Raw genomic sequence first — 20,458 nt, 5'->3', positions numbered from 1 at the left:
TATTTTTAGTTATATATATATATATATATATATATATATATATATATATATATATATATATATATAAAATAAAAGGCCTAGAAATTTCTTTATATTTTTATTTTCTTTTTTAATTATAACAGTGCTGTTAAAAGTTAGAACTCAGACACAATTAACATCAGTAGAAACTAAACACGACACGAAATAACAAATTATATTAGATGTAATATTAATTATTAAGGTTTAACTGTTATTGTTGTTATGATTATTTTAATATCATTCAATTTTATTTGAAAAGACATATAATATCCATACTAATTTTGATTTGTGTTCATTTTATTACATATTAGGAAAAACTTGTTATACCCTAAAGCAAATCGTCCACAATACTTAAATCATTAAAACATCTAATGTTATCAGATGTAAAATATTTCCCCTAACCATATCTAATATATTTGTGCCAAAATTCGCTCTAAATTAATTACCTGACAATACAAGTGTTTGTTATTGTTTCTGGTTCTTTCCTTTCCCTGTATGGGATGATTCCATATTATTTTGAACAAATTATTAAACAAAACAGCTATATCTTTTAATATTTTTTTTTTGTTTAAATCGCAATTTATTTTCACAAATTTAGTTTATCATCCGTGTTTATAAGTTAGAATTATTAAAATAATAATAGATTTATCTTATTTAAGACAAAATCTAATTATAAACATTTTATATATTTCAGTTATAACATTGAAAATATAAATTGTCTGATATAAATTATTTTGAATCTAAACTATTTTCCAAAATAATTTAATTTTTCAAATCATGAAATTATTTGGGAGTTAGGGGTGAAGTAGGAGAAGTCAAAAGATAGAGACTTTAGGGATTTTTTATATTACAAATATGGTATTTAATTAAAAATAATTTTAACAAATATTAGAAAAATGTGTTTTGGCTATTTTTTTAAGATTTCTGTAAAAATTAAATTAGATAATCAAACTTAAACAATTAATATGTCAAACTTAAACTTAAGCATTTTTTACAATTGTTTATTATTCTAAACCATAAAATTAGATTAGTTTTGGTTTCACGATATTAATTTATTATTGATCACTGATATGATTTTACACAAAATATAAGTTTTCTTACAAAAATTGAGTCTGAATTATTTTTTTTTTGGACACATTCCTATTTGTTGACTATTTAGTTAAAAAATCAATTAATAGAAAAAAAAACAAATTATTGTTATTTTTAGCTTATTTTAATAAAAATAAAATTATAATTTAAATTTTATTTAATAATAATACTGGCCTAAAAACATTTTATGTTATTTTTATATTTAAATTAAAATAAGAGATTATATTAAAAATATATTCTTAATGAAAATGAGATTATTATTTAAAAAGTGTGTTAATAAGTATAAACAAAATTTTGTTTTAGTTAAAATTAAATTTTGATAAAATTACAGAAAAGCACAAGCATGTGATGCTTGAAATAGTTTGTATAGTCTTGCTTGATATATTATAATTTCCCAAAAATGGGTTTAAGAACTATACAAAGCATGTCTCTGTATCTGTCTTTGTATAATCAGTTATTATTTTTTTAAATTAAAAAATAATAATATTGGGTATAAAGTCTAAAAGTGATACTTTCAACTTTTTTTACATTAAAATAGTTTTTTTTTAATATTTTAAATTTTAAATTTTAATTTATTAAAAAACAGATTTTTATTAAAATTAAAACTTAAAATTTAATTTCATAAATATTATATAATTATTAATAAGAAAATAATTAATATAAATTTAAAATTACAAAAGTAGTAATAAAGAAAAATAGTTGTAAATAGTTATACTCGTAGTGTTGTATTGTGTAACTGAAATTTATAAAAATAAATGGCACTACTTATTATATTTATTATTTTATTTTCTTATATCTATATATATATAATTTTGTTTTCTAGTAGTGTGACTAATGTTACCTTATTAAGTAATGACTTGTTTTTAAATTTTGTTTTATTAATTATTATATTTTTATTTAAAGTTATAATAATTATATTACATTCTTATCCAATAACTGTCACATTAGAATAAGTAGAAAGTCATTACCTCTTTTATATGAAATTTTATAAGAGATAATAATTAAAGTATAGGTTTATTTGATAATTGGTGTTAAAATTGGTTATTTTTTTTTTTACATTTAAAATTTAAATTTAATAAAATTAAAGTAAATACAAATTAATAATTTGATAATTAAAATGATAATAAGGTGTTTTAGAATAACTTGGAAAAAAAAACTGAAAAAGAAAAATTAATATCAAACTTGATCCTACTTTGATATGTGGAATTTGAAATTATTAATAAATAAACTTATATGTAATTTATTATAAGTAATTTATTATATTACTTAAAAATTAAGTAAATACATTTTTATTTTTTCAAATTTTATAACATTTTAAAATAACAAAGATAATCTTGTCTTTTTATTCAAATAATTTAAATAACTAACTTTTAAAATTAAACAAAATTGTTTTTAAATAACCAATTATTAAAATATTTCTTTATTAAATAAAGATATTGAGTTATTTTGAAAATTGTTTTTATTTAAAATAACAAAGATAAATTTTTTCATTTTATTTAAATAATAACTAATTTTGGATTATTTCAATAACCAAAATTTAAAAAAATATTATTTCAACCTCTTCTCTTCTATCCCATTACTCAATTCATTAATTCAAATGCTAAAATATTTTTTATTATTAAATTTTAATTTATTATTATATATTTATACTTTTAAGATTTAATTTAAAAAAAAAATCCAACACCTCCTCAAATTGTTTGTAAATAATTATTTAATTATTAAAATATTTCTCTATAAAATATTGTCAAAGCCTTCTAATTAACTTCAAGAGAGAATTATGGAATATTTAATATTTAACTTTTTAATTAAAAAATAATTGTTATAAAAATATAAAAAAGAAAGATAAAAAAATAGAAGTATTAAAAAAACAGTGGTGATAAAATCTTAAATATCTAAAACTAAAAATAGTTAATAACTTAATGAGAACTAAAAAAAATGAGAATAAACTGAAAAAGTGATAAGTGAGAAAAAAAAGTGATTTATTTAAAAAAAAAATAAAGGATAAACCCATTGGGTTAACCTGAGCTGCTGAATTTCCGGTTCAACCGACGAGTGGACCGAGTTTAACTGAGTTGATTGTATTTATGATTTTTTCAACAACCCAATCCGATTTGACCCAATCCGATTTGACGGCGTATTTACCAATTCAACCTAGGTGGTTAATAGTAAAAAAAAATTATGATTCCGTCACATTTTACTTATTGGGATTTAGTTTTACTATACTTCTTGTTTTACACATAAAAAATGAGGAAGGAATTTTAATTGTAATCTTTATTTGTAATTACTAAATATATGGCATATCCTTTTACTTACACTACACTACATCCCTAGCTATATATAAAATGATTTAATTAATAAATTACTAATTTATAATTAATTAGTTTATAATGTATTTAGTAATATAATAATAACATTGTTTTGTAAGAAAGAAAAGAAACAGGACAATCAATGATTAGTCGTTCTACCTATTCCAGATTTGTATGACGAGATCGGACGGCATCAGGACTCTGATCCAACGGCTGGCTCAATTTAAAGATCACCATCTCAAAAAGCACAAACAAAGCTCCTTCATACACGCTCCCCATCGGAAGCAACAACGGTCCAGATCCAACCATTCCATCATCCGCCATGGTCTGCGCCGGTATGTTAGCTATAACACTTGCGCATTTGGCTGCAGCAGATCCCGACTCCGGCTGAGCCGTCAGCAAGACGACACGGGCGCCGTTCGATTTGGCGACACCGCAGATTGCATCAACGGTAGAGAAGCCTCCAGGACCGGCGGATGCGATCAGAAGATCTGAACTGGTTATGGGAGGAGTTGTCATGTCGAATACACAGTGAGCTGATAAACCCAAATGGAAGAGTCTCATACAGAGGGCTTTCAGCATAAGCCCTTCTCGACCCACTCCGTAAACGAAGATTTGACCGCCGCGGGCGGCGGCGCCGGAGATTTCTTCGACTAAAATGGTTAGTGCTGGTGGGGTTGAAGTGGGTTTGGTGAAAACTTGATTAATCTGGTCGCATATTTGAGTGGCTAAAGATGATGACATTGAATTATCTGTTTCACTCATTCTTCTTTTTCTCTCTCTTTCTTTCAACAATCTAAAATCTACAATCTACAATCTAGAGGAATTGATCCAACCTTATCGGGGGAAATTGGACGAAATGACCCTACAAATAGGCCTATTTGCATCCGTGGTAATGTTTAATAATTTTTGATCTGATGACCACTTATTTTTTTTTTTTTTTTTTTTTTTACTAATTTACCCTTTTCGCGTAACGCGAAGGGAGTTCGCGTTTCGCGAAGTGAAACTGTATTGATATATATACTCAAATTTTTTCATTTCTCTCATTTTCTTTCTCTCTCATGCTTTCTTTCCTCCTGAGTTTGTCGCCGGCGGCGTAAACTCCGGCGACGGCGACTACTATGAACTAAATCTACAAGATAAGAAACTTAATCCCCGAATCTATGTTTATATAACAGATTTATGTTATTATTTGTATTTCTTAATGAAACCCTAACCCTAAATATGTTCTTTTTGGTGATATTGGTTAATATTGGTTCATATTGAATCATATTTGTTCATATTGGGTTATATTTGTTCATATATATTCATATTTGTTCATTTTGGTTTATTAGTTTGTTCATCTTATTGATTGTTCTTTTGGCTGTGATGATATTTGCAGATGATATCGTTTCTGCTAGTTACTTAACGAAGCGTTAAGTACTTAACGAAGCGTTATGTACTTAGCGAAGCGTTAAGTACTTAACGAAGCGTTAAGTACTTAACGAAGCGTTAAGTACTTAACGCTTCGCTAAGTACATAACGCTTCGTTAAGTACTTAACGCTTCGTTAAGTACATAACGCTTCGTTAAGTACTTAACGCTTCGTTAAGTACTTAACGCTTCTGCACGCGCGCGTAGGAAGACGAAGAGGCGCGCGTATATGCACGCGCCATACCATATATTTTAAAAAATAAAACATTTGGACATTCATTTCTTCCATTTTCCCTCTTCTATCCTCTCGATTCCTCTCTCTCTACAACCGTCACACTGAAGAAGACATTGACAAGGCCGATCTGCCCGTCCCCCTCGTGTCCTCCCTCTCTATCATTGATTCCCCATAAATCTCAGGTTAGTTTTAGTTTGGTTGTTGCATGTCTTTTTTTGGTTATGGGTTTTCATATTTGCATGTTTAGTTTTAGGGGTTTTGGCTGTTTCAGTTTATTGGTTTAATATTGGTTAGGTTTAGCGTTTAATGTTTGTTTCTGGTTATTGATTATTGCATTATATTTGCATGTTTGTTTCTGGTTGTTGGTTATTGTTTCTGGTTTAGGGATTCGTTAAGTACTTAACGCTTCGTTAAGTACTTAACGAAGCGTTAAGTACTTAACGAAGCGTTAAGTACTTAACGAATCGTTAAGTACTTAACGTTTGATGTGGTCTATGTATATGATCTTACATTTTTGTTGTTGTTCCTTTTGTAGATGGTAGAAACCACCGTTCCTGATTTCCCTGGACGGATTTCTTGGAAAAGCGCCCTCTGCCTTAAGAAGATTGTTATGAAGTTTGAGGAAATGGATCTTGTGGAGAAGGTGTACAATACCCAATTCAGATATATAGTCTCTGCGCCAGTGTTGCAGTTCTCAGGAACTATTGTACATCACATGTTGCTTAGGAGGGTAACCTCAACCTCCAAGGAGATTACTTTCAATATCAATGGGCAAGAACTTGTGTTTGGTATGAAAGAGTACGCCTTGGTGACGGGCCTAAACTTCGGAAGGTTTCCTGAGGTGAACGAAGAAGAATGCCGAGGTTGTCCACCTCTGTTGGTAAAATATTTTAAAGGGAAGACGAGTGTAGTAATGCAAGACTTGGAGACTGCTTTTTTGAAATGTAGAGATAAGGAAGATGCCTGTAAGATGGGGCTGGTATTTGCCAAAATCCTCCACATGGTCGAAGACGAGGAAAGTTTCCTCCGATTTCCTTGGGGGAAGGTGACCTTCAGAGCCACCCTCAAGGGTTTGAACAAGAACATGAGACATCTCAGTCACAAATATTATAAGAAGAAGAAGGAAAAGAGTACTGATCCTTATGCTCCTTTTGCTTATAACATTTATGGGTTTGCACTGGCATTTCAAGTGTGGACATATGAGGTCATCAAAGGTTTTGTTCCTAAATTTGCTAGAAAGAATGAGCTTAATGATCCTCTACGCCCAAGGTTGTTAGTCTATCATTCCAACAGGAAGAACACCTTGATCGAGATAAAGACTGCCCTGGAGACAACGGATCTGACTGAGATGGAAGAGTCCTCCATGGAGAAGAGGTTATACAGTGGTGAGGACTTTGAACAAATAGATGAGTCAACTGATGAATTTTTTGAGGGATTTACAGAAGGGAAGTTAGTGAAGGAGGATTATGATGATGAAGAGGAGGGAAGTGAACCTGAGGATGAACATGAAGAACCTACTTCCAAACCAAACACCCGGAAAGGCTGCGCTTAATCTCAAAGAAGCCGTAAACCTGAAGAGGAAGCTTGCTTATGAATCTAGTCCTGCCAACATTCCTAGCCCCCCATCCGCTACTAGTCCTGGATTACCTCCAACATCTTCTGTTGGATGTAAATGTGAAGAGCTGAAAGAGGAGGTAAAAGCGCTGAAGGAGGAGCTCATCAAAGAGGTGAAGGAGGAGCTCAAAGAGATGAAAACAGCTTACGAAGAAACTCAAACAAATCACAAGGCTTATATGAAAAACTTGGTTGTTAGTATGTGCGAACAGTTATTAGCCAAATCCAACCAAAGGATGGCCACTTTAATTGTCAAATTAGATAGTATGGAGGAGGAGAGGAAGAAGAAGAAGAAGAAGAGCAAATTGGAAAAGAAGGCCAAGACTGAGGTAAGATGAAGATACTTATCGCTTCGTTAAGTACTTAACGCTTCGTTAAGTACTTAACGCTTCGTTAAGTACTTAACGCTTCGCTAAGTACTTATCGCTTTGTTAAGTACTTAACGCTTCGTTAAGTACTTAGCGAAGCGTTAAGTACTTAACGAAGCGTTAAGTACTTAACGAAGCGTTAAGTACTTATCTTTTGTTGTTCTTAACTGACCACACTGTTGTTTTATTTTTGCAGGAAGGGAATGTGGAGGAGATGAAGACGAATGACATGGAGATGAAAGATGGGAAGGTGGAGGAGGAGAGTGAGAAGGTGGAGGATATAACTGAGGTAAGTTTTACTTAGTGAAGTCAAATGTTGTTTCGGGAAGTAAACGCTGACCACACTGTTGTTTTCTTTTTGCAGGATGGGAAGGTGGAGGAGATGATGACGAATGAGATGGAGATGAAGGATGGGAAGGTGGAGGAGGAGAGTGTGAAGGTGGAGGATAAAACTGAGGTAAGTTTTGATTAGCGAAGTCTAATGTTTCGGGAAGTAAACGTTGACCACACTGTTATTCTATTTTTGCAGGATAGGAAGGCGGATGATAGTGTGGTGAAGGTGGACGAGACTGAGAATAATGTGAAGGTGGATGGTGGGGAGATTGAGACTGATGTGAAGGTGGATTGTGGTGAGACTGAGAATAATGTGAAGGTGGATGGTGGGGAGATTGAGACTGATGTGAAGGTGGATTGTGGTGAGACTGAGAATAATGTGAAGGTGGATGGTGGGGAGATTGAGACTGATGTGAAGGTGGATGGTGGTGAGATTGAGAATGATGTAAAGGTGGATGGTGGGGAGATTGTGAATGATGTGAAGGTGGATGGTGGGGAGATGTTGCTCTCCGATATGATGCAAGAAATAATTGAGAAAAAGAAGGATAAGGTCAAGGTTGAGAAGGTTGAGAAGGTTGAGAAGAAAGCCAAGGTTGGGAAGGTTAAACTCAAGGTTGGGAAGGTTGAGAAGAAAGTCAAGGTTGAGAAGGATGCCACGGATGGGAAGGATGAGAACGATGGGAAGGATGGGAAGGATTCGAGGGATGGGAATGATGAGAACGATGATGATGATTTCCAATTATACAACACTCCACCTAAAGGAGTAGTTCCCAAAAAAAGAGTGAGGAAGCAGAAGAAAGATGAAGACTACACCAACCCTTCTTTGTCAAAACAGCCAAAGACGAATGATCCATTAACTATCAATCCCCTTCAAAAATTTGATGATGAGTTGTTGGTTCAATTACAGAATTGGTTGAAAGATGAAGCTACCAATGATGAGACAAAGACTGTGTTTACTTGCGAAGCACGAAAGAAGTTGTTTGTTAGAGTTCTAACAAAGTGCACATGGCTTAAAGATCCTGTAAGTCTTGCATTTCATATTAATTCTTTAACTTATGAATAAGGTTTTCGATATATGCTGCCTTTTCCCCCATTTTGTAGGAAATCGACGCAGTCTGCCACTTGTTGCGCAAAAGGATTGAGCAATATCCCAAGACATATAAACATTGTAAAGTATCAATAGGGGATTGCTTATTAGCAGATATGATGAGGCGAGAGTACCCGAACTATAAAAAAGATCCTGAAAAATTTCCAATAGCAGACGTCTTTTCTCAGTACTTCTGGGGAGCGCCTCATAGACATATGCCAGAATGGCCACTAGTAGACGATATTTACGTGCCAGAAGGCTCATATTGTTGAGATGATGGCTCGTGCTGTTGAGAAGAAGAGTCATGATGCTTAGATGATGATGCTTTTGCAGTAGATGGAGCAGGCATGACTGCTTTGCATGTGGCCCTATTATGTCCTAGTCCACCACATGAGCTGCATCGTCTCGGAGCCTTACGTACCTCACCTTGAGATGACCTACGCTTTGTTTGTGGGCGCCCTTTCTTAACCTTGACAGGTGGTTTTAGACATACGCGTTCCTTGATCATTTCGGGAATATCCCAATCGTCTTCATCACCAGCAGGGTAACATGTCTCCGCATATGCATTCATCCAAGATTCAGTTGTGTAATATCTGTAAGAATGGAAAATAAAACGATTAAACAATTGGTTAAATAGATTGAACATGTGAGCTGAATAATACCTTGAACAAAAGTCATAACAAACCAAATTGCGGTGACGGGCAGCAGCCATTGCATGAGTACAAGGAAGACCAGAAACTTCAAATACCCTACAAGTGCAGTTCATGTCTTTCAAATTGACTTTAAAATGAGACTCATTGTCATGCACATAAAACTCGAATCGGTTAAGCGATGATACTGTATAGAATCTAGCCTTCTCGAATCCCTCACGTAACCACTTTTCATATGTTGGAGATAACACTTCTTGGTGGTTGGACGCTCTTTCTCTTCTCTCATTAAACCAACCTTGTATTGTCAATCTTAAATACTCGGCCATTGAGGAAATGGGGTACTTTCTGGCTTCCCTGCTCTGACTATTAAAACTCTCAGCATAATTGCTTGTTAGTTGATTGTATCGCTTACCGGGGAAAAATGCTCTACTCCATCTTTGAAATCCAATTTCTTCCAAATAGGCAGCAATCCTATTATCTTTAACCCTTATCTTGTCAAAAAAACGATTGAATTCGTGGACGGTGTACGCACGAGAAGCCATATCAAACTCCATATGACAATTATCAGTTTTGAATTTCGCGTTGATATTCATCTTTATGTGATATGTGCACGCACCGTGGTATGCTTCTGGAAAAACAGCACATAAGGCATTGGCGATGCTTGGGTGTCTATCGGATACGAAGACGAGATCATCAACTAATCCAATTGCTTCTCTCAATTTTTGCATAAAATAAGTCCAAGAGTTATTATTCTCTGAATCAACAACTCCGAATGCGACATGATATAATTGTTCATTAGCATCTAATGCAATAGCCACCAATAGTTGACCTCCCACCTTGTGCTTAAGAAAACTGGCATCAACACACAATACGGGACGACAAAATGCTTTGAAACCCCTAATAGAGAGGCCTAGGGACATGAACATATACTTGAAGTGCCCGACCTCGTCTGTTTGGATGTCTGTTATGGTACCAGGATTATGCTTCTCCAACATGTATAGGTATGAGGGTAATTTTTCATATGAATCCTCAACCGTTCCTCGCACCGCCACTAATGCCATTTCCCTAGCCCTCCAAGCCTTATTATAAGTCAAATTTACCCCATAAGTTGCCTGCATGTCTTCAATTATTTTCTTAGGCAAGTGATTATGGTGATGGTCCATATACTTACTCTTCACGCACTGCCCAATAACCCATGCTGGTGTTTGCATTTTTTTCTCTAGCCTAGATAGAACTGAGCATGAGTGTTGTTGGTCGAATTTCCGGATCTCAAACATCTCAGATAATTTACCTTTCACGGCACGCAATCTCCACTTGCATTTCTCATCCAAACATTTCACATACCAAAGATGTTTTCTTGACTTCTCCACCTTGAATTCAAAATGATTAGCCATCGCATATTTATATAGCATCAGTTGTAGTTCTTTTTTATTTTCAAACAAGGCACCGACTTCCAATACAGTTTCAGTAGTTAACGCCAACGCAAATGAGGGGTCTGTCGGTGATATGTCTGTCGGTGATATGTTTGTCGATGGTGTACCAAATGATGATCTTCTTGCACTACATGGTGTACCCAATGATGATCTTCTTGCACTAGTAGGTGTACCCGTTGATGCTCTTCTCGCACTATGTGGTGTAGGTATCGATGCATGCAAGTCCTGAGTAAGTGGGATGTGAGGCAAAGAGTTATCTCCGGCTTCATTACTTTCAACAAAGACCTCCGAGGGTAAAGCTTCTGGTACAATTTTCTGAGTAAATTGTGGGAGAATACTTTCTTGAGTTGGGTAGGTAAGTAGTGGTATCTTTTCTTTAGTAAATTGTGACTTCTCTACTACAGACACACACAATGGTGACACAGTTCTACCCAAAATCAAGCGTGATAAATATATGTTCAGATCCTCATCATCTTCAATAAAAACGGGTTTAGGATTTGTGATATTCGGAATATCATACTTCACTTGCAGCACTAAATCATAGGTAGATTTCTGCACTTAAAGTCTTTCATGGAGTTTATCAATTAATTCAGCATAACGAGTACTTTGGGGTAAATCCAATGTTTTGATTGAAGAGGCATCAAAAAACCATATTCCATTAGCATCAACTTTCCACTCTCCATTATAGAAAACGAAAACTTCGGCTGCAAGAAAAATTGGAAACGGGATAATTAATACTGTGAAATGGAAACCCTTCGCGAAACGGGAAGTACTTAACGAAACGAGACGTACTTAGCGAAACGAGAAGTACTTAGCGAAACGGGAAGTACTTAGCGAAACGGGAAGTACTTAGCGAAACGGGAAGTATCATCAGATGAAACCCTAAACAACACAGTGATTCGAAAATGCATAAATGAACAACAATAAACTTGAAATACATAAACTTACCAATTGTTACAGTGCTTGTGCTCGTCGTGGAGCTCATTGAGTGCCGCCGTTGAACTCCGTCGCCGGCGAGATTAGAGAGAAGGAGGAGAAAAGCGGAAGGGAAGAAAGAGAAGGGAAGAAAAGAAATGAAAAAAAGATGGCCGGATTTTATTATATAGTAAGGGTATTCTGGACTTTTCACAGCGTCTCACTTCGCGAAACGCGAAGTCCCTTCGCGTTACGCGAAAAGGGTAATTTCGTCCAAAAAAAATTAAGTGGTCACCAGATAAATTTCAATTATCTGGTGACCACGGAGGCAATTTCCCTTATTTGTAGGGTCATTTCGTCCAATTTCCCCTTATCCGGATCCAATATATTTATTTGGACTCAAATTTATTGATATGATAACTCACACTTTCAAACAAAACGTTCTTCATTTAATTTTAATATATTATTATTATTATTTTAAAATAATTTGTCATATTTTAAAATAAAATTATAATTAGATACTTATTGCACATATTTTTTTTATTGTATTTGGTTGAATTGTTTAAGTGACTAAGAAAATGTATAATTTAAAGAAACATTTGAATTTATTATTCAAAAATCTTTGTAAATATGGTCGTCTAAATTAGACGTATTGTATTTTAAATTAAATATATTTTTTTTAAGATATACACGTTTAAAACTAGTGTCGGCCCAAATGATTATTTTTTACAGAATAATTTTTTTAGATAACTAGACATTTTGTGAACCAACCAAACCAATCATAACCATACTTACATTTGATAATGGATACACAAAGACTATCGGGTTCCGTGACAAATCTCGAATACCATTTTAATATAAGAGACTTATTAAAGGAAATCAAATCTCAAATATCCAAACCTCTTGATCTTTACAACATTTAACCTTATCCCAACTAACTAAATGACAAAACGATGAGTTAAAAGATCCACATAAGAATTTACACATTATTCTCTCTATTTTCACCACCACACTTTTGAGAAGAATGAATAAAGAAATCATATATGTGGCATAGATGACAACACAATCTTAATGAGAATTATCCTACCCCTTTCGAGATTGTTTTACTTTTCCATCTTGACAGTTTACATTATATTTTAGTGATAATTGGGTCATAAGAGACCTTGGATCGTAATTTAGCACTCAATGACATACCAATATATGTTGATGTAAGACCAACAATTCTGAACCCAACACATTTGTAACATCATATTTCTTTTATTCGAAACATGATATGTGAAAAAAATATTTGACTTATTAAGTTTCACTCGAAGATCGGAATATGCACCAAATACTCATAAAATATCCCGAAAGTGTTTAAACTTATTGTAGGTAGCCTGAACCATGCAAAGCGTGTCATCGGCGAAAACTAATGTGATATAAAAAAATGATATTTTCTTAACCCACAACTCACTCTACGGAGGAGTCCCGAATTTTCTACAAATGCTATCATTTTTTAGAGAGTTTCAATAACAATAACAAACAAAAGAGGAGAGAGTGGATCACCCTGTCCAATCCTTCGGAAACTCTCGAAAAGTTCCTAAAATCTACCATTAACAATGACAGAAAACTTAACAATCGAGAGACATAATTTAATCTACCCAATCCATTTCGTATCCATTCTCATTCTGCCCATTACATCAAACAAAAAATTCTAATTGACTTGATCATAAGCCTTTTTGACGTCTAACTTGACAAAAATACATTTGTCATTTCTTGAATTAGTTGAGTCAATGCACTCATTGAATATTAATATGACATCATATATTTGATGATCTTTGATGAATGTCATCTGATTATTAGATATGTATGTCTCTAATACATTTCTCAATTTGTTGACTAAATATTTTGCGACAATCTTATAGAAAGATGAAACGAGACTAATATGCCTAAAATTCTTCAAATCAATAGTTCTTAGATATTTACGGATAAGACAAACGATAAATATGATCAATTGTTTCCATAATTCCCGTTTTAAGAAAAAAGGTCACGCCTTCTTAAGAAAAACCAAAGTAAACTCATCGCATCCCGACATTTTATCATTTTCGCATTCCTTAATGATCTACTCCAACGAAAATCGAGCTTTCAACATACCTTTTTGCGTTTAACTAATTGAATAAAAAATAATACTATTCAATTTAGGTTTGAATTTAAATGTCTCTTTAAATAAACCCTTATAACATTTGACAATACTCGTAGAAATTTCTAGTTCAATATCATTAACTTTTCCTTTGATCGAGATCAATTAATCATATTATTTATTCCTTGTGCGTTTGAGATTTGGTGTCTCTATCTCCGACTTTTGACCATGCAACTCTACTTCGATGGCGTGCCCCAATTTCTTCTTCCTTACACATATCGAACAACTTACTAACAATGTGAATCCAAGACCTAACCTCCTCACCAGAGAGTTCACGAAGCTCTTCAATCCCATCAATGACATTAATTTCATTATAAAAGTCATTGATTTTAGTACAAAATAAAGCACGATCTCCCATGAACCAAATTTTGAGAAACTTACGTAGATTCCTTAAGTTCACAGAGAGTTTACTCAACGGAGACCCAACTGATGTCGGACTCACCCACCATGATTGCACACACGATAAAAATTCTTCCTTGAACAACTATTTATTTTCAAATCTAAATGGTCGACATGTTATCTCCATCATACGGCGATCCATGAAGATCGGTCAGTGATCTGAATAACTTCATGGAAGAACCTTTTGAAACATATAAGAAAAACCTCTCAAAAAATATATTCACTAATTAGAAATTTATCAATACGAGAATGAACTTGACTCCATTGTCATTACCTCTCTTAAAGCTGAATTAACCACATTCCAAAGGAAAGTCGATAAGTTCAAGATCTTTAATTGTCTCCGAGAACTCGTGCATTATGATGTTAAGCATATTGGCCAATTTCCTTTCATACAGGGATCTAACTTCGTTCATGTCACCCAAAAAATTTTTGGTAAGTCCTAGAGACTCAACACGTTCTTAATTTTATTAAAAAAAACTCTATTTTAAATTGTGATAGAACCAGTCTATAGACCGTAAAAATTACCCATAAAAAATTATATTCCCGATTTCTTAATTGAACGTTAATCGAGAATCTACCCAAATTAACATTTATTTTCTCATACATGTCTTCATTCCATGCCACAAGAATTCTACCCGATGCCTTTATAGAGTCAAGAGCCTCTCATCCACACAAACGCCAATTACATAGATCCTTAACGATCCATTGATCCATTTTCTGAATTTTAGTCTCACTAAAACAGTATATGCCACAGCCAATGGCTCCCATTAGTGACTTAATGATCTCTCTCTTCACACCATCATTTAACCCATAAACGTTCCAAGCAATAATTTTCTCAATCATTGATAAAATTTAATTATAATAACCCTTTCTCAGCACACTTTCCTACTTGCATATAACCCTGTGGTTGGTCATTTAGTTTTTTTCAAATGGCAATGGTGGTAGTCTTTTTTATGAAGAATGGTTTGGATGAAAAGTATACATGAAGGAATTTTGTGCACAATGGGTCACACTTCAGTCTCTAATTCAAGGATCTCCTTCATGAGAGATTTGTTTTCATTCATCGTCATATTATGTGTCGAGAATTCTATTTGGATATTATCGTTGACATCATAATTTGGTTCAAAAACTAATGATTCCTCATTAGACACATCATGAATGAAAACTAGTGATTCAAGAACATTAATCTCATGATAAAGAGTTTGATAAGATTGGCCTATGTTGAACTCAGCTTTTGATATACCACCATCTACCTGCTCTCCATTTTTTTGACATACGGAGAGACATCACAACTCGAGGGGTGTGAAGACAGATACTCTATCTCAACCTCACAAGAATATATTGGCTCATTTAATCTAGCCTCATCATGCTCAAACAGTTTTTCGACCATATCAAATTCCTCTGAATTTGTCATCTCAACAACTAGTCTTTCAACATCTATAAGGCTAGCCATACGGATCCAATCGACGTGAAATGAGGTTATCACTGACTCTCTCGTTAGCCCAAACAAAGTCGACGCCTTCGACACATGCAGATTTGATCGCGGTGAAGGAGATACAATAATAGGACGTTCAGGTCACACTATCACTTTATATACTTGTGTCCCGTTATCAACACAAATAGATTTAGAGTAACGACTATGTGGATCAGATTCACGCACCCTAATTCTAACTTAACCGTTCTCCCGTGCTCTTTGAGTTTCCACGTCGAGTTTAATAAATCCCCCAAAATCATTATCAACCTAACTAAGAAAATCATGATTCCACATATTGTTGTCCTTCCAAACTATTGATTCCATGTACCCTCCTCTCTATCTACGGCCAGTCTTATATTGTGTACGGGTAAAATAGCATGTTGGTTTTCAATATTAACTGATCGGCCATCAATGAGCCATCAGATTCCTTCACCGACTAACGGTCTAATATGTTTATCAAATAAAATGTGTTTTAAATCTTTCCATAAAGCAACATATCTTCCATTAGAATTGAATTCACACTAAAAGACGTTAGCATTAGGTTCGAGCCCCAAACGCCCTAGGTTCCATGTCGACGTATGAAGGGCCCGACGTAAAATCTTTAATTAAGTTAAATCAACTACAATGGCTCTTTTTCCTTTTTCCGTTCTTAATTTCTGAAATAGCCACAACTCCAATAATATGTGGAAAAAATTTTAAATGGTCAAAAGGTAATACTTAGAGCATCATATCATACAATTTAAAAGTTCAAGCCTTATTTAATAAAAAGACTCAAATTAGAGCCCCAATACAAACAAAAAAAAATATTTAAAATTTATTTAACATTTCTAAAACAATATATAAATATTACAAAAAAATACTATACAAAAAGAAATGACATATTATTATTTTCATAATCAGCAAGTTGTATGTAATTTCAACTTGCATTATTATTATTATAATTATTATTTTCATTGATCAGAAGTCAGAACCATCTTCTTCCACCATGGATCCTTCCTTCCCTCCGAGTTCTTTCACTTTCCTGAATTCATCATAATGTGCTCTCCTATGTTCCTTAAAGCTAATCCCGCTCTTTTCCGCTTCCATAGACTGATCAGCTTCAACTTCATCATCATCAGAGGAATTCCAGCCAACAGATTTCTGAACAATGTTCTGACCAGAAGAAGAAGAATTAGAAGAAGAAGCTACATCATTCAAAGCAGAACGTATGGCTTCTGGACTAATGGTCTCCACAGAAAAGTCATCAAAACTGTTGATTGTTTTTAAAGGAGAAAGTGAACCACCTGCAAACAAAACAAATGATTGATTGATTGATCAAGAACAAGAACAAAAATCTGAAAATGTAATCAAATCAGCCAAGCTATTTACCATCATCCTCAATCTTTGGATGAAATGGTGTCTTGGGTTCAGTAATCTTTTGTCTCACGGGTTTATTTCTTTCAATCTCAGTGAGATTAGTCTCATCCCATTTTATATGATCCCTGTGTAAAAACAAACAAAGAATCCAAAACCCATTTCAGAATCGATCGATTTACCCCTGTTCACATTCCATTAAATTCAAACAAGAAAGATATTAATACCTCATATTGTTCTGCTAATGTAATTTTCAGTCTGTCAATAATTATCCTGAAAATTCAAAACCATCCCATCATTTTGTTGCAAGAAAGAAAGACGAATCGATCTTAATCAGAATCTATATCTATCGTTTAATTATGGGTCTGAGCAAAATAAAGAATGCATGAATAAACAAAACAAAATTACAGAAGAACGGATTCAGATAACCTAACAATCCTGATTGCCAAATCGTAACCTAATTACATTTCTATCTATCATCTTTCTGACGTTTGAAATCCAAGCGATTCATATTAATGGATCTAGAGATGAAGAATGTATGAATGTATGAATGAGAACGAGAATAGATGAAGAATTCATACCTCCGACGTCCATCATCGGCGGGTAAGAATTTTTTGGTGCTATACTCTTCTTCTATGTTTATCACAAAATTAAAAATTATGTTTGTTCTAGTCAAATATTTGTTTTCATTTTCTTTATTATTATTTGATTATAAGTTTTACACTTTAATTATATTCTTTACAAGTGAATTTCATTTTATTTATATAAATCTCCCACTTTGATCTACAATATTGTTTATTCCTTTATTAATTTTTCCAATTTTATTGGAATTATATTCTTTACAAGTGAATTTCTTTTTTTTTGTGTTATAATAACTTTCAACTAAATTCTTATTCTTAATTGGAAATAAATAAATTCGAAAGATTTTTAGTTCAAATTTGATAAAAAAATTATATTTTTTTGGGAACTAAAAATCTTTCAATTTATTTATTTTCAATTAAGAAAAAGAATTTTAGTTGAAAGTTACTGTAACACACAAAAAAAAAATAACAGATGACTATCACATTTGTAATGCAATGCTTTAACCTTTAGCTGGGTCATAAAACTGAAATTTTACATGTATAGAAATTTAATAAATTATTGGAATTTTAGCTATTCAGAAAATTTATGGGTAGGCGAAAACCCCCTTGTCGGTTGTGGCCTACTTTGGCAATTAGGTTTGTGGCTCCAACTATGATTATGATTTTTAATGTTTTTTTTATGATTATGGTTTTCTATATGTTTTTTTGCTGTCAGACATTATTTGGATTGAGCCAAGTTGTTGTCTATTTTGTATTGGAGTGGAACTCGGATGTTGCCCTAACTTGAAGCTCAGATTGGTCACACAATAATTTTACAATCTTTGCAAAAAAATATGGATAAAATGAGTTATTTTGATGTTAATCATTAAACAAGTTATCTATTAGGCAATGTCTGTTAATAATAGAAAGAAAAAAAATAAATCATTGATTTGAGAATAATTTGAAATCATTGGTAAGATAGTGTTGCCTAACCTAGTTCATAGCTTCATATCAATTGTATAGTACTTTCCCAAGTAACACTTTTGAATGAGAATGAAAAATGCATCACTGAAATAAACAAAAGAGATATTGAAGAAATGTTTATTTTGAGATCATAGCCAAAGGAAGATGGCTCAATCAAGTCAAAGGGCTTGCAAGATCTACAAACTATGATAGAAATTCCAGAAGAAGACTAGAATAAATAGCAGATCTACAACAAACACCTTAAACCTCAGAGTCATTATATATGATTAAACAAACATGTTTTTCCTTTTCACTAGTACATGCATATTCCCCCTGTTATGGTGGGGGGGGGTCGAATTACACAGCCCTACTCTTCCTTGGCTCCTTCTCCTTCGACGGTGACGTCCTCTTTGCTCTCTGCTGGACCATCTACTGCAGGTTTCTCCTCCTTTGTATCAGGATCTGCTGCTGTTGTTTCGGTTACTGTCTTTTTAATTGTTCCAACTTTGACATACTTGCTCATGAACTTGTACTCCCAGTCCTGTAATGCGTCAAGCTCAAATGGGCCGAGTCCAGATATGTCTCCGGTTAGATCCTCCACTTCGAATGACATCTTCGCCAGAGCTCTGCTAGCGTCCTTACCAGCAAACAGGGCATAAGGTCCTCCAGGACCATAGAACATCCTACATTAATAATGATCAAATGTTACATAGTGTAATAAACCCAATTACCCAAATGCAAAACCTTGTTGGAATGAACTTGCAGGCCATAAGATAGAGATTTCAGATGAACAAAATGCAAAATCTGGATGTGGTTAAAGGTGATAGCTTTTCTAAATCACTTCATGAAAGATGAAAACTTTAAACCATCGATGAATGACAGAAATTGCTAAGAAATCCATACATGATGATTCAAACAGATTAACAGCAATTCAAGAGATAAACTCAGTACCCATAATTTGGGAATCATTCGTTTTATAATGAACCTTAAAATTCAGAGCAATACCAAGTAATCAGAATCAATCAGATAGCCTATCTATATAGACAACAATCATAATTGGGGGATAAACATGAGAAACAAAGATGGAATTTTGGGTAACCTGCTTTGAGAAACGTCATAGATCTGAGCCTTGATAGCCATGAGCAGAGGTTTCTTTGGATCGGATCCATCATACGCCTTGAGTTCCTCTTCATCTATCTCTCCCAACTGAACCGGAGGAGGTAGAGGCTCGACCTCTTCTTCGTAAGCCCTAGGTCGTTCATGATGATTAGAGGAGGAACCAAAGAAAGATGAGATAAAGTAGTAAAAGGCAAGAGCAACGGCAACGGTTGTGAAGAATGTGGCCGGAGAAAGACCAGTGTATACTGTGATTGCTTCTTTCAGGGTCTCCCATAGTTGAAGAGCCATCATAGCTGAGACTTGTTAGATAGAGAGAGAGAGAGAGAGAGATACAAGGAAGGGATGAAGGAAGGAGGCGAGAAAAACTAGGAGATTGAAAACATGTGTGACGGCTTACTTGGTAAGAAGAAAAACTAAACTATCAAAGAAATCCTATAGATTCGCATCTACAAGTCAAAACAACACTTCAACTTTTTAATTAATCAAATAATTCCACTTTTCATTTTTTATTTATTTAATTATTTATAGTTTATTGATATGATATTTATTTAAATTTATAGTTTAAATAAGAGATGAAAATATTTAATTTTATATATTAAAAAAAATATATACTGGTTCAACAATTTAACTACTCAAATTCAAAATATATATATATATATATATATATATATATATATATATATATATATATATATATTGGCTGGTTTAATAGGTTAACATCTTAAATTAAAAAATATATTTAATTCAAGACGTATCAACTATTTACAGTTTATATAAATTTATTTTATAAAATAAAAATATGCTGATTTATTCTTTTTAGTAAACAAAGTTAATTTTTTTAAATATTTATTTATTAATTAAATATTTATTTTTTTCTCTCTTCCATTTTTTTTAATTAATTAATTTCGTTTCTTGTTTCTATTTATTAATTAATTAATTTGTCTATCTTTA

The 20,458-nt window shown here is 33.2% G+C and overlaps 3 protein-coding genes across 3 annotated transcripts; all 3 read right to left on the bottom strand.

The window, feature by feature from the left end:
* Window positions 1–3,453: 3,453 nt before the first annotated feature.
* LOC124938633 (3-hexulose-6-phosphate isomerase) lies at window positions 3,454–4,229 on the bottom strand. Its single transcript, XM_047479109.1, has one exon. It carries the CDS (start codon window positions 4,176–4,178, stop codon window positions 3,573–3,575), a length of 606 nt encoding a protein of 201 aa, XP_047335065.1. The 5' UTR covers window positions 4,179–4,229; the 3' UTR covers window positions 3,454–3,572.
* A 12,121-nt stretch (window positions 4,230–16,350) lies between these two features.
* LOC124940271 (protein phosphatase inhibitor 2-like) lies at window positions 16,351–17,138 on the bottom strand. The gene is made up of 3 exons (XM_047480771.1): window positions 17,093–17,138; window positions 16,881–16,993; window positions 16,351–16,795 (listed from the first exon to the last, which is right to left on the bottom strand). Exons 1-3 carry the CDS (start codon window positions 17,095–17,097, stop codon window positions 16,470–16,472), a joined length of 444 nt encoding a protein of 147 aa, XP_047336727.1. The 5' UTR covers window positions 17,098–17,138; the 3' UTR covers window positions 16,351–16,469.
* A 1,376-nt stretch (window positions 17,139–18,514) lies between these two features.
* On the bottom strand, window positions 18,515–19,861 carry LOC124940270 (membrane steroid-binding protein 1). Its single transcript, XM_047480770.1, has 2 exons — window positions 19,488–19,861; window positions 18,515–19,071 (listed from the first exon to the last, which is right to left on the bottom strand). Exons 1-2 carry the CDS (start codon window positions 19,796–19,798, stop codon window positions 18,756–18,758), a joined length of 627 nt encoding a protein of 208 aa, XP_047336726.1. The 5' UTR covers window positions 19,799–19,861; the 3' UTR covers window positions 18,515–18,755.
* Window positions 19,862–20,458: the final 597 nt, after the last annotated feature.

Source organism: Impatiens glandulifera, chromosome 5 (genome assembly GCF_907164915.1).
Source record: "Impatiens glandulifera chromosome 5, dImpGla2.1, whole genome shotgun sequence".
Taxonomy (NCBI): domain Eukaryota; kingdom Viridiplantae; phylum Streptophyta; class Magnoliopsida; order Ericales; family Balsaminaceae; genus Impatiens; species Impatiens glandulifera.
This window is presented reverse-complemented; position numbering and strand designations above follow the sequence as displayed.